The sequence below is a fragment of the Leptinotarsa decemlineata genome, unplaced genomic scaffold (assembly GCF_025532065.1).
Source record: "Leptinotarsa decemlineata unplaced genomic scaffold, Ldec_3_MD MMD2_tig00000218_RagTag_RagTag, whole genome shotgun sequence".
Taxonomy (NCBI): domain Eukaryota; kingdom Metazoa; phylum Arthropoda; class Insecta; order Coleoptera; family Chrysomelidae; genus Leptinotarsa; species Leptinotarsa decemlineata.
Window position 1 is genome coordinate 802,820 of NW_027412545.1, and position 16,914 is coordinate 819,733.

A 16,914-nucleotide genomic window follows, 5' to 3' on the forward strand; every position below is an offset into this window, starting at 1 on the left:
TTGTAATTTTTAGTTAAAATGCCTGGTCGTATTTGTGCAGTGTCAACTTGCAAAAGCAATCAGTTGACTTTGAAGAAAAATGATGTTACTGATGTAATATTTCACCGTTTTCTTATTGCTGAGGATATGGTTTGCATAACTTCGCGAAAAGAATGGATTCGTCGCTGCAAAAGAGGGGATAAATTCACTCTCAAAAATGGATTTGTTTGTTCCAAACATTTTACAGAAAATGATTATGAACGAGACTTTGAAAATGAATTGTCAGGTAAAAACTTATTCTATTAATTTCCTGGTTGGAATAAATATGTTTTTTTATAGGTTTGCCTTTGCGTCGTAAATTAAAAACAAAACAGCAGTACCTAGTTAACCTAAATTATTCAACAATTGAGGGAAAGAGGGAAGTTTTACAGAATACAAGTCGCAATATTGGAGCCTTACAGAAAAAACACAATGAAACTATCAGTATGTTACTTGAATCAAATTTGGATAATTTTAAGCCATCCACATCTCAAAGTTGCTCTTCTTCTCATAATATTGTACTCCTCAACCTCAAGCTGATCAACAAAATATCCAAGAAGAATAATAAAAAATAAAAACCGTATTATGTATTTTCTGTCAGATAAATAAAAAAAAGTTGTTACACCTATAAACAATTTATTACCAATATATATTTTTGATTATTATGCGTTTATTATAAAAGATGGAACAAAAAGTTATAAAAAATTGTTTAGATAATACTATTAGCTAAAACAAAGTTTATTACAAAATGTTTGTGGAAGTTACAGTTTTCACGAAAATAATAGAAAACTGATGAAACCTCTTACTTTCAAAAAGGGGAAAATAGCTCGCCCTATCATCCACAAAAGAAAAATGTTCACTTAGTATTAATCCATTTATATCAAGTATTTAATCATATATAAAAATAATATTTTGATAAGGAATTTACATGAAATTTGTTTATTTTAATTTAAAAGTGCAGTACCAAATCAATCCAGTCACCACTGGTATGTCACGAGATCACGTGACGTGTCTAACAAAATCGCAAAAGTAAGCAATCCTGTACCGTCCATAGTCATTGATTATGACTAGTTCTTTTTTTATAACAGTGTTGCCTGTAATAAAAACTTTGTCCTGGGAGTACAAGACTCTTGCTGCCTTTGATAAGAAATACACAGGATGGGTAATCTCAAAGTTGTAGATTCCCTGCATATTTAGTTTTCCATGATTGCAGTATCATTCATGTTAGTTTTTTTCTGTTTTTTTAGACCGTTGTGTGGTTCAAGCCGCGAGATCGGACGATCGATTTTCACTTCCTCTCGTCCAAACCGTGTTAGAAGTCACACGTTAGAAGGTAAAACCTCGCACAAGTTTCGACTTTTGAGAGTTGTTCGTAGGGAAGCAACAGCTGATCAAAGGAAAAAAAATATTTTGAACAGAGTAGAATTATGTCCCGTTTTCATCGTAATGATAATTGTATTAAACCTCCTAGTCATATTCTCCTACATATAAAATCATCTATATTTTTCCAAATATTCTCTGTGAATTTGGAATATATTAAAGCTCCTAATTTTTCAATTAATTTCTGAATTTCAATTGTATCTTATGTTCAGTGTAGGTTGAATTATTATTATAATGAAATACAAATCATTAAATTATAAAACAACAATGAAAATTATTTGGCGCTTCGGGACGACTTCAGTGATTCCAGTGGCGCATCTGCTTTTTTTTTCAATCATGTCGAGAGTTTATTTCGAACTGTCAATGTCAAAATCATTACGAGCATTTCCAGAGTTCGAATACGACCCTGCCTCATTTAGGTAAAAGGCCAAAGTAAGGAGAAGAAGAAGAAGAATGTTGATATTTGGCAGTTTTGGTTATGTACTTATTTTTTTTGTATTTAGTATTTTATAGATTTTTAGTATATTATCTATTATCATTATGTCCCAGGAGTTAAATCCCCGGAAGTGTTAAGTTATTTAAATGAACTAGGATATGTTAACATAACTGCTCAACAATTGAAAGAATTTATAAAAGGTAGATACAAAAACATTTAAAGATGTCATTTGATACAGATGTTTTCAGATCTTAAGAAACTCATAAAATATGAATCCAGGTGTGAAGGCAGCCCGTTATTTGCTCGAAACTTCTCTGGCGATTTTCAGAATAACCAAGATACAGCAGAATATAATAAGAAGACTCCAGAGTATGATATATTTCACGCTCTTCACGACCACAATACAATAGCATCCAAGGCTAGAACAGAAAGTCGAAAGGGAAAGCAAATATCAGTTCACATAGGACAAGCAAGAAGTTCGAAAAAGTTACATGATCATTGTGTACATGTTAACACAATTGAAAATGAGTTTGTCAGTGAACCAGTTTACAAGGAATCAGTTGACAGTGAGCCAGTACTTAACAAAAATGAAGATACCAATACAGATTTGCCTAAAAACGAGGTTAAAACTGAAGTTTCCAGCATGCAAATCACTAATCCTACTTCAAAAGAAACTATTAGTTCTGCCCCTATTAAACCCAAGAAATCAGGAAAATCAGGTTTGTAGATTTGTATTTATATTTTCAAAGTGAAGATAATTGTAAAAACATAGCTTTCATTTTTTGAGTTAGACCTCCTCTAATATGGCCAACATATAACAAAAACTCTGATGAAGCAAAGATATCCCTTAAAACATGATGTCAAAAAAGGGTTATTTTGTTGAAACATTTGAAATGGGTAAATGAAACATGCAATACGCTCCTGACATGTTGAGTTTTTTTATCAAGAGAATTATGTATCTAATAAAAAAATTTACGAAAGCTGAGAACTTTACAATAAGAAAATTTTTCTTAACTGAATCAGAAACATTATCGGATACAGATTAAGTACCTATAGATATTTAACCAGTGAGTTCCTAGATTACACTCTTGAATAATTTCTTATTGTGGTAACTATTTGCAGGTGTAGTTAATACGAATCCATTTAAACTACACTTTCTTTATGATCTTCAATTGTGGATATCTTGTTTTCCTTTGAGCTCCTGATTTGGTAGATGTGATCTTCTTTTCTAACAGAAAAAAATTGATAGCAGAAGCTAATTTAACTTTTTGTCTTTTCAGTTATCCGAGTAGGTTCAGCTAAGTCCATAAACAGATGTGATCCAGTGGCTTTATATCATCAATACAAAGAAGAATGGAAAAAAATCAAGTTTCCAGGACAAGATCATCATTCTGATTTGAGATGGGCAGTAAGAGAGAAACTTTTATCTGTCCCCCCTGTACAAGTACCTTTAAGAAGAACTAGCAGTAAGAGAAAAATGTGACTAGATTGTATTATACCATTTTTTGGACAAAGTAAAACTATATTCAGAAATTTCAGCCTTGTTCAGTGTTGTAGTTTAATAAAATCAATAGTGAAAGAAGTGAATAAAAAATTGAGAATGAAGAAGACGAAAAAGTATCAAATGATATACCTAGAAGAATGTGTATTCATATTTTGGAATTTCATAACTTGAATTGTTAATGTTTTGAAGATTTAGAAATTTCATATCTAGATGCATGACATTGGAATATGCTTCCATTATGTTTTTTAATTGTAGTATAGGAAATGAACACTGATCTCAACATTTGGCCATTATTCATAAAAGTTGGTACAGGGATTTGTTTGTGGATTAGAAACATGGATCTGATGAATTCCCAAAAGATGATAGTATATTATTTATTGAATGAGAACTTGGCCTATACTCATGAGAATTAAGTTATTCAATGCGAGCAAAGTAATGACCATGACTTGTGAGTACTCGCGAGTAGAATACAGGTAATGGTAATGTCATTAAATTTCATAGCAAGAAAAAAATCAAGAGGATGGAAAAAAAATAAATTAAAAAACTGCAGTTGGTGTGACCTGAACAACAATCATTGATTGACAAGCACAGTAAAACCACAGCTCTACCAAACTTCTTAAAAATTTTAGTGTGATAAAGTTATTTGAGTTTGTATTTTCATTTTGTTATTAAGTGACGAACTTTTGAAAAATATATTTCTTACTCAAATTGTAACAGGTATAATATTAGAAAAGATTAATTTTTGGCTAAGAAAGGTTTTTGCTATCTACTTCTCCATCTCTATATAAAAAATGTGTGTATCTTCCAAAGAAAGGAAGAAAGCAATTTATATCAAAATGTTTCTGAAAGAAGTAACTTTCAGACACAAACTGAAAAAAAGCTTTTATATAAACATTGATTTATACAACAAATAAAAAGCTAGAGTGCTTTAGACCACATGACTTAAATAAAAATTGTAATTTAACTTGTAGAAAGTAAACCAAGAGTTATCCATCTTCGGGCGCGAAATTAATAGTGAAATGTGCTAAAATTAGTGGCAACATATGGTTTTCCCCTAATTCTTCAGAGTTGACTCGACCGCAAATGTGTGCTCGCACCTCTTCCTTGCCCCTACAGTGATATACGAACCGTAACTCTCTCTCTCTTTCTATTTTCACTAACATATACCTCCCTCTCAACTTCCGTTCGCCTCGCCCGACTACACTTTTTGTAACCCTCTCGTCACACAATTACCAGCTTACTCCCCAAGTCAAGCGCGTGTAAAGAAGTTTCACTTTAAAAACACTTTTTCCTTGTCAGTTTGTACGCCAAACATTCCTTATGGACTTGAATCATATTAACAGGATTTCTAGACAGAGGAATGCGAACAAGGTAAAATTTCACCTGCGGGCTATGTTCAACAAGTCTGGTAAATATTTTTATATAAAAAAATTGGGGAAACTTCCAAAAACAGGCATTTAGTTTGAAATAAAATGAAACTTCTTACACATGAATAATAATAGATAGATAGATTGTTATGTACAGAAAATACACTTATGACGAATCACAGTTGAAAATTTTCAGAGATGAATTTTTCTATTCGAAACCACTATACTTTTATATGACCTTTTGGACCACCTTGGATACCAATAACGCCTTTCTTTCATTTCATTATTTTGTTCATATCTTCTCATGTGAGCTTTGTGAACAAGAATGTTACCAGTTCGGACTTCCATACTTTGAATCATCAGACGGAAATTTCTAGTATAAATAATTCAAATAATGTAATAACGCTAATTTGTAAAGCAAATAAATTATTATTATTCCTCTGTCAAGGAAGCTACTGTGTTAGCGAAATGCGTCTATAAATTAAAATGTTTGTTGAAAGTGTGTAATTGTTATCATGGATAGTGTTATTAATTTTCATCAAGTTACGGGTCAGTTCATTTATAAATAAATTATTATGACCTGAAATAAAAATTAATTAACAAACATGTTAATGACAATAATCATAATCACATACCTTGTGTTTCTCCACACTAGCAGGCTAAGTGCGCCCTTGTTCAACATGCACGTAGCTCCTTTAAACTTCATGCCTTCTTTGAACTTCATGTGTGTTCTTTCATGTTGTTTTGCTTCTAGCTTTGAAGCACTTGATGTTATTGTAAAATTTGTGGTCTTTTTCTTGGACTCTGTGAAGTACTAACTTCACATATAATTTTTTTCTTGGATTAGTAGGCTATGTCCGAAAGAAAACATGAACTCGGCCTTTTGCACGAAGAAAAGGTCTTAAGTAGATTTTTCTTCGAATTTTGAGAGTTCGCAGCTTTTGTTTTTCTTTTCTAGGAGGTTACCAAGTTGGAGTTTTGAAAGAAAACTCGACTTTGTAAATAAAATATTATATTGAATAATAAAAAAAATAAAACTGAGGAACAACAAAACAACAGAAAAATGTAACAATAAGAATCGGTGGATGATAAACTAACCGAAGGAAAACAAACCAAATTTCTGGTATGCAAGACACTAAACAATTAAAAAACTAAACCGTGTACTGAAGGTACACGGTTTAGTTTTTTAGTCGCCTTCGCCGACTATGCTATCGTATACGGAGAGTGATAGTAACACTCAGCTCGACCATCCTATGACATTTTAATACTGGCTTGAAACTTTAAAAGAATCAAAACACACGAAAAACATTTGCGCCACTCTGTATACTACTTTTTGGCTAACTCCTTCCCAAAATTCATACAAATGTTATTCAGACAAGTACATAAATCTCACCAACGACTATTTTCCAAATTTTTCCTCGGCTAATCCAAATATTTCGATCTCAAGTGGACGTAGTAATCCGTTATTCAATGTCGTGAAAAAACCTCACTTCACGGAGAGAATTAACTCGCTTTACCGGCCACGGTAGACAAAATTATTATTCCGAAATTTCACTATAAATCCGCCAGATATACGCTCATACGCTCAGATTAATACTTCTTTATTTCCCTAATAAACCCCTATAAATCGCGCTCTTTCTCAAATCTTTAAAACATTACTTATTAAACGCTCAAATAAGACGCTCGACCGCGCGTTCTTTTCGCTCTATCCCCTCGCTTAAAGACCTCCGTCCACGACTTTCTTTTCCCACTCCTCTCTCGCCGGCCACTTTTTCAAGATCCGTTTCCCTGTTCCAAAATCTTCGTCACCTCTCTCGACCAATTCCGGGAGGCTCTCTTTCTCTCGGGGTCAACTTCAATTAGTCGAGATCATGATTAATTAACCATAACCCCGCCTTTTTTTTAATGGATGCTAAGCTCGGTTTCAAGTCTCAGAATTCCGACTTCCCACGAAATTGTTCACTCAGCAAAACTTCGAAAGCCTTTTGTTTAGATTACTGTCGCCACTCTACAAGTCTTTATGGCCTAGGCTGTTTATCTTATCCAAGATTTTCGTCCAGCGGTCCCGTATTTGAAATAATAATATATGTTATATCGTGAGTAGGACGATCTCACCGGTATCAGATTACCAAGATAACGACTTCCAAGACTTTGAGTCAGCAGAGTCAGCAGAACTTGATACTTTTGTTATTTCCCATCGTCTCCAGCTGACACCGCTGTCTACACATTATAAATGGACCCTGCGAGGTCAAACCATGGTCAGAACTAATTTAGAATTCGTTTAGTATCAACTTAGATTCTGTTCCATTTTTCATTGTAGTTTTTGTAACGATATTTTTTGGTGTTATTCAAAGAAAGTCTGTAATTGAAAATAAAGTGTTTTTTAAAAAGTCATATTCAAAAGAGTGAATATAACAATTGGCGCAGTCGGTAGGATCTGACAACGTTGCTAGAACAAAGAAACCCTAACTAGTAGCGGCGGATTCTAATCCCTCAACAGAGAAAGAACCAACAACCCCTGAGGAGTCATCACTCGAGGAAGCAGCGGAAGGAACACCTGGTGAAGCCCCTGGCTGAACGACTTCGAGAACACGACGAATCGGAATGAAGATTGTAATACTGTAAGTCGATATTGAATTGTCTCGATTTATTTTGCAATCTATTTACCATCACTTCAATTCTTTTCAAAATCAATAATCATACTGATTGATTATTGTAAATAAGTAAATAAGTACTGTTCGATAATTCAAATTTTGACACCAAAAATTTGTTAAGATAAATCAAAATGCCTCAAAACCAACCAGAACCAGAAGCAATCGAACCATACAAGTTATCAGAAATATTTTCAATAGTGCCTGAATTCGAAGGTGATCAAATATTTTTGAACACTTTCTTAAATGCTTGTGATTGTGCATATCGCATGTCAACAGCAGACCAACGTGATCTTTTAGTGATTCACATCAAAAACAAACTCAGAGGTAGAGCAGCACAATTGATAAGTTCAAGGAATCCTGGAACTTATCCCGAAATCAAACATTTATTAAATTTATATTTTGGAGACTCTAGAGATCTAACATCATTGATTCACGATCTCCAGCGTATCAAATAACTTCCAAATGAAACACCTTTAGTATTTTTCAATCGCCTTCAAGTCCACAATGCCAAAATGCACGCATGTGTACAAAAATCCGCGGAACAGAAACACGCGCAATCCGCACTAATCGAAACAATGGCATTAAACACGCTTTTAACCGGACTAGAACCGCGAATAGGTCAAGTAATTCGTGCCTCCAATCCGGTAGATCTACTTGAAGCCCATGTTAGAATTGGGAGAGAAATGCAACTATCCTATTACGAACACCAAAAAAATGAAAGACCAAACCAAACACGTCCTAAACAAACAATCAGACGAAACCTCCAACCAACATCTCAAAGAACCTGTCACACTTGTGGTCAGATAGGTCACATTTCCACAGAATGTCGAATGAGACAACAAAGACCCCAAAATAATTATCAATATTCCAACCAAAAGTTTGCGAGACCGAACCCTTAACCCAACCAAAATTTTTTGAGTCAAACAAACCCTCAACCCAATCAAAATTTTTCAAGACCAAACCTTCAAACAAATCCTCAGCCAAACAGGTCCCAGACTAATCAAAATCAAACTCGACCTCAATCTCAAAACCAATTCAGACCACCCGTAATTCAAAGAAATCCGAATTACCCTGTCAATTTTAACCAAAACCAAAGAGCTCATTTCATGACATACGAATCTCAAGATTATCATACAGGTGATAATCAAGACTATCATACAGCTGATAGCTATAACTATCAATACAACGATTATTACCCCACCGATAATGACTTCGATTACTATACCCCTAGTGATCAAGATTACCAATATAACCAAATTCAAACACCTGAAGATCCTTCAATATACTAGGATTTTCTTTCACTCCCGAATACGAACCACCCACCTATTCAACACCAGACAACGAACAACCAATCGATCGACCCTATATCAGAAGTCCAATCCCAAATTCAGTCCCTGAATATACAAGACTTCAACCCGAATGTGAACTTCCCGGAACAAATTTTCATGTAAGCCCTATGCTTTCTATGAATTCGAAGAATCTGTACTACATCAAAGACTCTTCCAATACTTTTAAAATCCTCATCGATACAGGTGCAGGAATATCCATTTTCAAACCCAAAACATGCGAAAAATACCCCCTTAAATTCCCTGAAAACGTCACTATACAAGGTATCACTGACCAGAAAATTGTCGTGAATGAATCCACTCTAATAAATTTCACACAAAACGATCCACACAAAGTCTTTATCTACGACTTAGACATCGACTTTGATGGTTTACTCGGATCTGACTTTCTCGAACATTACAATTGACCTGAAAAATAAACAACTTATAACAAACTTTAAAACGGTCCCTTTGTTCAAAGTTTCAGACATAAATGACCATATACTCACTGAAAAACCGAACCAAATTCAAATAGAACCCCGAATGGAGAAAATATTCAAATTACATTGCAACCTCAAAAACACTGAAGCTATACTGCTAGCCGAAGAAAGAGAAAAAGTAAGAATTCCCAACGCCATAGTCAAAATTGATGAAAACGGTATGTTCTACACTAGTATCGTAAATACAAACGCGACCCCAAAACAATTCAATTTTTCTGAAATAAAACTCGAACCCCTTCCAACACATGAAACAATTTTGAATATTAATGAATCGTTTTCCCAAAACCAACCCCATATTGACCGTATCCAAAAAATCAAAGCGCAACTAAGAACCGAACATTTGAACGAAGAGGAACATCAATCAATAACTGATTTATGCCTCCATTTCGAAGATATAGTCTATTTAGAAGGAGATTATGTCACTTTTACCAACGAAATAAAGCATACCATTGATACCAAGGATGTTAGACCCGTCTTTACGAAATCCTACAGGTACCCACAGGTACACAAGGAGGAAGTAAAAACACAAATATCAAAAATGCTAAATCAAGGCATTATTCAGCCATCAATATCCCCATGGTCATCTCCAGTTTGGGTTGTACCCAAAAAGATGGATGCCTGCGGTAAACAGAAATGGAGAGTTGTCATCGATTATCGAAAACTCAACGAGCTAACGGTTGACGACAAATACCCATTACCCAACATCTCTGACCTCCTAGACCAGCTTGGTAAATGTGAATATTTCACCACTCTTGATCTCGCCTCCGGATTTCATCAAATTGAAATCGAACCCAAAGATATTTCCAAAACGGCTTTCTCCGTAGACAATGGTCACTACGAATTTGTTCGTATGCTATTTGGCTTGAAGAACGCTCCAAGCACGTTCCAGAGAGTAATGGATAATGTTCTTCTAGGTATACAGAACATGTCATCCATGTATACGAGACATCGTATACATCCATGTATACGATGTCTCGTATACATGGATGACATCATCGTATATTCTCCTACCATCCATGAGCACATAGCAAGGTTGACCGAAGTATTTAAAAGACTTCGAAAAGCGAACCTGAAAATCCAACCGGATAAGTGCGAATTCTTGAGAAAAGAAGTCGCCTATCTTGGACATGTCATTACCCAAAACGGAGTCAAACCCAATCCAACGAAAATTGAATGTATCCAAAATTTCCCCGAACCCAAAACCCAAAAAGAAATAAAATCATTTCTAGGTTTAGCTGGATACTATCGACGATTCATTTGTAATTTCGCCAAAATTTCGAAACCATTGACCAAATTACTTCAAAAAGATACTCCCTTCAACTTCGACGCAGAATGCAGACAAGCATTCGAACAACTTAAAAATGCACTCATAACGAGCCCTATTCTCATTTACCCTAATTTTGAGGAACCATTTTTGCTCACCACTGACGCCAGTGCGTTTGCAATTGGTGCCATTTTATCGCAAGGTCCCATTGGCAAAAGTCTCCCAATAGCATATGCGTCTAGAACACTTTGTAACGCAGAATCGAAGTACTCTACAATAGAAAAAGAATTTCTTACCATCGTTTGGGCAGTAAAGCATTTTCGCCCATATCTTTTCGGATGAAAATTCCGACTAATTACTGATCATAGACCCCTCACCTGGCTTTTTTCAATAAAAGACCCTAGAAGTAGGCTGGCACGCTGGCGACTCAAAATCGAAGAGTATGATTACCAGATAGAATACAAACCCGGCAAAATCAACAAAAATGCAGATGCACTATCCCGAATCAAAGTTAACTACTTCAAAGAATGCGCGAATTACCAACACAAAATTTCCATTCACGCATCCAACGAGAACGAAATCGAAGTAAAAGCGGACCCCGAAATAAGTGATAACCCTAACGAAAACAACCCTGAAGAGAGAAATAACCCTGAAGGAAACGACACCCCTGAAAACGAAATCCCCGTAGAAACCATTCAAGAAGAATTTAATATATTTGTCAATTTATATAAATCAAAATCTCTAATCGATTATTCTAAAATAGAATTCGATAATTCTCAATTTCTTGATAAACATCATAAAAACATTGTCAGTTTCTTTTAGCAAAACAAACTAGAACCGTTACATTATGAAATCATCGAAGACCTCTTCAAAGAACATCTAGAATTTTACAATGATAGAATCAACATACTTTCTAGTAAATCAGTAAAAGATCGTAAATACTACATCATACCCCTTCCTTTTGATCCTGAATCTGTCATAGAACACATGTTCTATATTATTTATAAATCCCAAAATGAGTTCGATCTTAGAAAAACTTTTTCAATCGAAAACTACCCATATTAGAAATGTTTTCACTCATTTTTGCTGACAAGGAAATCAAATTAAAAGTCTGTCAAACCTTAACAACTCCTGACCCCGATCAAATTCCCATAATCATTGATCAGTGCCATTCAGGAAAAACAAATTTACACCGTGGCATTAATGAAACCATCAGAAGAGTAAAACAGAAATACAACTGGCAAGGTTTCATTAAAGACGTCGAAAATTTCGTGAAAAAATGCGAAATTTGTCAAAAAGTCAAAATTTGCCGAGTACACCTCTCGTCATAACTGAAACACCAAAAACCCCTTTTGAACGTATCAATGTAGACATTTTCGAAATTCCCACAAAATACTACGCTTTGACAATAAGAGACGAATTGACTAAATTCACACAAGCATACGCCATAGAAGACAAATCCTCGAAATCAGTCGTGAATACCCTTCTTCTTTACTTTCAACACTACGGTACGCCACTTAGGATACATTGCGACTACGGTCGAGAATTCACCAGTCAACTTATGAAAGACTTATGCTTTTTGTACGACATTAAACTAACATATTCGAGTGTAAATCACCCACAATCGAACGGATCAATCGAAAGATTCCACGCCACATTTGCTGAGATGATTCGCGCCCATAAAGCCGAAAATCCCGACGAACACCCCATGAACGTTTTACCATATGTAGTTATTTGTTATAATAATACGAGAAACAAAACAACAGGTTTCACACCGTACGAATTAATATTCGGACATACAGCTAGTCGATCCCCAGAAACGCTCTATAACCAAAAAGACCTAATTTCAAAATATGTTAGAGATCTTAACAACCGCATGACATATTTCTATAAATTGGCCAGAGCAAAAACCGAAAGACAAAAAGAAAAGTCCAAAATTAGATTTGATAGGAGAGTTTCCGAAAACGTCCCTAAATATAAAGCAGGAGACAAGGTTTATGTAAAAGAGTCACAAATTTCAAATAAATTCGAAAATAAATTTAATGGACCATTCGAAATATTAGAAATTTATCCCAACTCCGCGATGTTAGTAAATTGGAAAACGCGAAATAAAACTAAAGTAAATTTTGACCGCTTGAAACCTTTTCATGAATAATAATCTTTTTCAGGACACTCCTGCTGTCATCAACAGCCAGTACCTAATACAACTTAGAGTCAATCAATAACTCAATCGGCGTTTTCTTTCATCAAGAAGGAACCCTCAAAATAACAAACGAAAAATGGACCCTTTTGATCTACAAAGATTTATCATCCATCAAAGACGCTTTATACAATAATGATAAAATCTTAGAAAACCTCATTTATTTTCTCGACAGAGACGAGCCTAGAATACTAGCTTTCAAAGCTCAAATAAAAACACATACCAGTCTTTTAACCCAAATATCAGAGTCACTACAAGTAAAGTTTAGAGATATCTTCACGGACACAGAAAAATTCGAAAAAAGAACAAAACGTGGTTTAATAAATGGTGTAGGAACTTTTTGGAAAGCAATAACCGGAAACCTTGACGCATCCGATGGAGAATATTTCACAGATTGTATCAATAAAATAAGCCAAGACGAACATCAAATTGGAAATCTATTGAAAAATCAAATATCTGTAACCACCTCGGTGATCAAAAACTTCAATTCAACAATTCAAAAGCTACAAGTTGATGAAGAGACTTTCTATCAAGATATAAAAGAAATCGAAAAATCATTAATGGAAATATCAGACGATATGGCATTTTACGAAGCTCAAATAAAAACTCTAGAGATTTGCGAATCACTCATGGAAAGCTACCTATTCCTTGAAACTTTTATTGGTTATATTATCAATTCAATCACTTTCGCTCGATTGAAAATAATTCATGGTTCAATCATAACATCAAGAGATTTACTTTATTCACTTCAAGAAATATCACACTGAACAAAAACAATTTACCATTATACGTCAGTATTGGAAATATCCCCCAATACCTAGACCTCATTGAATTGCAAGCATATCAAATAGACAATAAAGTAGTATTTGTTTTAAATATTCCCCTAGTAGAGCCTGAAACGTACACACTTTTTCATTTATATCCAATACCAATCTTGGATGCTCGAACAGGACTTCACCATATATTATTAACATTTCAAAAATTCATTGCGCGAGACGACGATGCAATGTTGTATACTTCTTTTCAAAATTTAGATAATTGTAAAGTGATCAAAACCGACTTGAAAATTTGTGCAGAAGTGCTTCCATACCCGATAGACAGCAACGCTATTTGTGAAGCCCAGCTCCTCAAACAAACTTTGCAATTGCCTGAAAATTGTAAATCAACAGTGATTTACGCAAAGGACTACAACGTTCAAGTGATTTCTCAAAATCTGTGGCTGATATCAATATCCGATCCTCTACCGATCACCATAAATTGTATTGGCAGAGAAGTAATTACAAAAATCATCGAAACCAATACTCTCCTGAAACTTCAGCCTGAATGCAACGCCTTCATTGGAAACACGAGAGTTCATTCCAAATATTTCGTTGAAAGATACCAGAACGTAACTTACAACAAACATGCAGTCAAGATACCATATCGATGCTGTAACCACCTCCCGGAAAAATCAAAACTTCCGGAGCTGAAACCCCTGAAATTAAGTAAAATAAATGTCGACGATCTCAACATCGCCGAACACAAGTTGAACCAATACTTAGATGAATTGGACAAACTCATCAACGAACCGTTCGTGAACAAACATATTTCTTGGTTCACGTATTTTACAATTGCTCTCATCATCGCACTAGTGATTTTGTATATTTTCTGCAAGTGCCGTCGCAAGAAGTCAGTTGCGATCGGAATCACCTCTTCAAGCAACGACAACCCACCGAGACCACCAAGAACAAGAATAGTACCCAGAACCCTGGCAAGATTCGTTCCTAGAAGAAGACCCAGCGTCCGTCTAGAAGACCCTGTTGAAGAAGATGTCGAGCTAACCACGAGTTTGAATGAAAAAACTTTTTCTTAATAAAAGTTGCTGCAAAGCACCAACTTTTCTTTGATAAGGGGAGTTGTTATATCGTGAGTAGGACGATCTCACCGGTATCAGATTACCAAGATAACGACTTCCAAGACTTTGAGTCAGCAGAGTCAGCAGAACTTGATACTTTTGTTATTTCCCATTGTCTCCTGCTGACACCGCTGTCTACACATTATAAATGGACCCTGCGAGGTCAAACAATGGTCAGAACTAATTTAGAATTCGTTTAGTATCAACTTAGATTCTGTTCCATTTTTCATTGTAGTTTTTGTAACGATATTTTTTGGTGTTATTCAAAGAAAGTCTGTAATTGAAAATAAAGTGTTTTTTAAAAAGTCATATTCAAAAGAGTGAATATAACATATATGACCCACAAGTGTTCTTACATAAACATTTTTTCCTTCTCGCTAGTTAGCAGATAAATTTTAAACTGTTATTTCCTTCATGACTGAAATCGTTTTATTTTTTGTTTATTTTTTTTTAAAGCGATAATTTTTTTTTCGAACGTCGCCGGTGAAATTTGTGGATTTCATGCAAATGATTCTATATTTTAAAATACTGACATTGCTAGGTATTACATTGAGTATTGTTCTATTAATGATATAAAATATGCGTCTTCCATAGTATTATAGAGATGAAAGTTATTATTTATTTCATTTGAATGATTGCTGCTGTCAAGATTATGGAAATGGAATGAAGAAGTCATGGCAGGTGATTGCCAAAATAGTAGGGCTACCAGAGGAGCAATGTCAAAGGCGATATAAAGTTTTAAGAGACAGATATACCAAAGAAAAAAAAAGATGTCGCTCAGTGCGGAAAGTCTGGTATCGGTTGGTATTGTTGATTCCCATGCTAGTGAAGCGCAAGAAAATGAAGGCTCTCGGTTAGAAGTTGAAGTGATAGAAAATTCCGAAGGTGTAAAACCACGCAAATCTTGTAAAAACACGTATTCAAATATTAAAAAAAGTAAATGGGAAGAAGATATTGTGGAAACTGTCACGAAAATTACTAATTCAATTACTACCCAGCGAAATTAACAAACAGATTCAGACCTAGCCTTTGGAGATTATGCAGATTTAGCTTTGAAGGACGTTACAAATAGAAAAATAAAGGCGAAACTGAAAACAAAAATTACACAACTTTTTGGGAAAGAAAGTTTTTGGCTTTCTACTACTCCATCTTGATACAAAAAAAGAAGGATGAGGGAGTCTTCCAAAGAAAGGAAGGAAGTAACTCTATACATAGATCATGCAAAGAAGTAACTTTCAGCTACTTTCATATAAACATTGAATTATATGAAAGAAAAAATTCTTTCGAAACAAATACTTCTATATGAGCACTGAATTATACAGAAGTTACTTGTCTTTACTCAGTTTGTATTTCAAATATTCGTTGTGGAATAAAAATCAGATATCATTCACATGAGTTCTACTTTAAATGAATGGTAACAAATTGCACTTACATAGAACACTGCCATACTCACTGGTATACACCGATGTTTCGCCTTAAGACACTTGCCCTAAGGCTCTTCAGTACCAAATTGGATAACATTATAGAAAATACAGTTTGTGTCTGAAAGTTACTTCTTTGCATGATCTACACATCCATGTATAGAGTTACTTCCTTCCTTTCTTTGGAAGACTCCCTCATCCTTCTTTTTTTGTATCAAGATGGAGTAGTAGAAAGCCAAAAATTTTCTTTCCCATAAATTAATCACTCCTAAAAAATATAACCCTTTCAATTCAAATAAATGACTCCTTATGTAATGACTAAGTTTAAGTTTTCCTGATATATGATTTTCAGGTATTTTCTTGTTTTTTTTGTGATAGGTACTGCAGTTTTGTTTTGATCATTTTGTGACAATAAGAATTTGAGTTCCTCATGTATTATTTATTTACTTGTCACCAACCTAGAAAGTAGATACAATATTTTTTGTTCATGGAAATGTAGAAAAAACAATGGGGAGAATATGAATTTTCATTTAAAGATCAAAGTAAAATAGTCTCTCGACAAAGTAATAGAAATATCACTTGAAAATGAATTATAACTCAAAGACTAGAGCTCAATTGAAACTTAAAAGTGTTATATTTTACATAGTGAAGGAAACAAAATTTGTAAATCGCATCAGTGACGAGTTCCAATCGTACGTCTTAGGATATGGGTATATTGTCTAGGCAGCTCTCCTGTTTCAGTAAGAAAGTAATCTGTTAATTGATTTCTCATTTCTTGGGCGTATTTTGCTGAATTGTTTGTAGATAGACTGCCTACTGATTTTAATTCTTCTGATAATTCATCCAGTTACCAGGCAGTAAAATATCTTCTGAATTTTCTCTATCTGTAAATTCTGTCAGTAATTCTGTTTTTTTTTTCAAAAAATTCTGGAGAACTCCACAAGCCTTGAC

General features: G+C 34.5%; 1 protein-coding gene across 1 annotated transcript; it reads left to right on the forward strand.

Moving 5' to 3' along the window:
- The first annotated feature begins 1,081 nt into the window (after positions 1 to 1,081).
- On the forward strand, positions 1,082 to 3,367 carry Hyls1 (Hyls1 centriolar and ciliogenesis associated). The gene is made up of 4 exons (XM_074173335.1): positions 1,082 to 1,180; positions 1,920 to 2,034; positions 2,083 to 2,553; positions 3,115 to 3,367. The coding sequence occupies exons 1-4, from the start codon at positions 1,082 to 1,084 to the stop codon at positions 3,315 to 3,317; spliced, it is 888 nt and encodes a 295-aa protein (XP_074029436.1). The 3' UTR covers positions 3,318 to 3,367.
- The last annotated feature ends 13,547 nt before the right edge of the window (positions 3,368 to 16,914 follow it).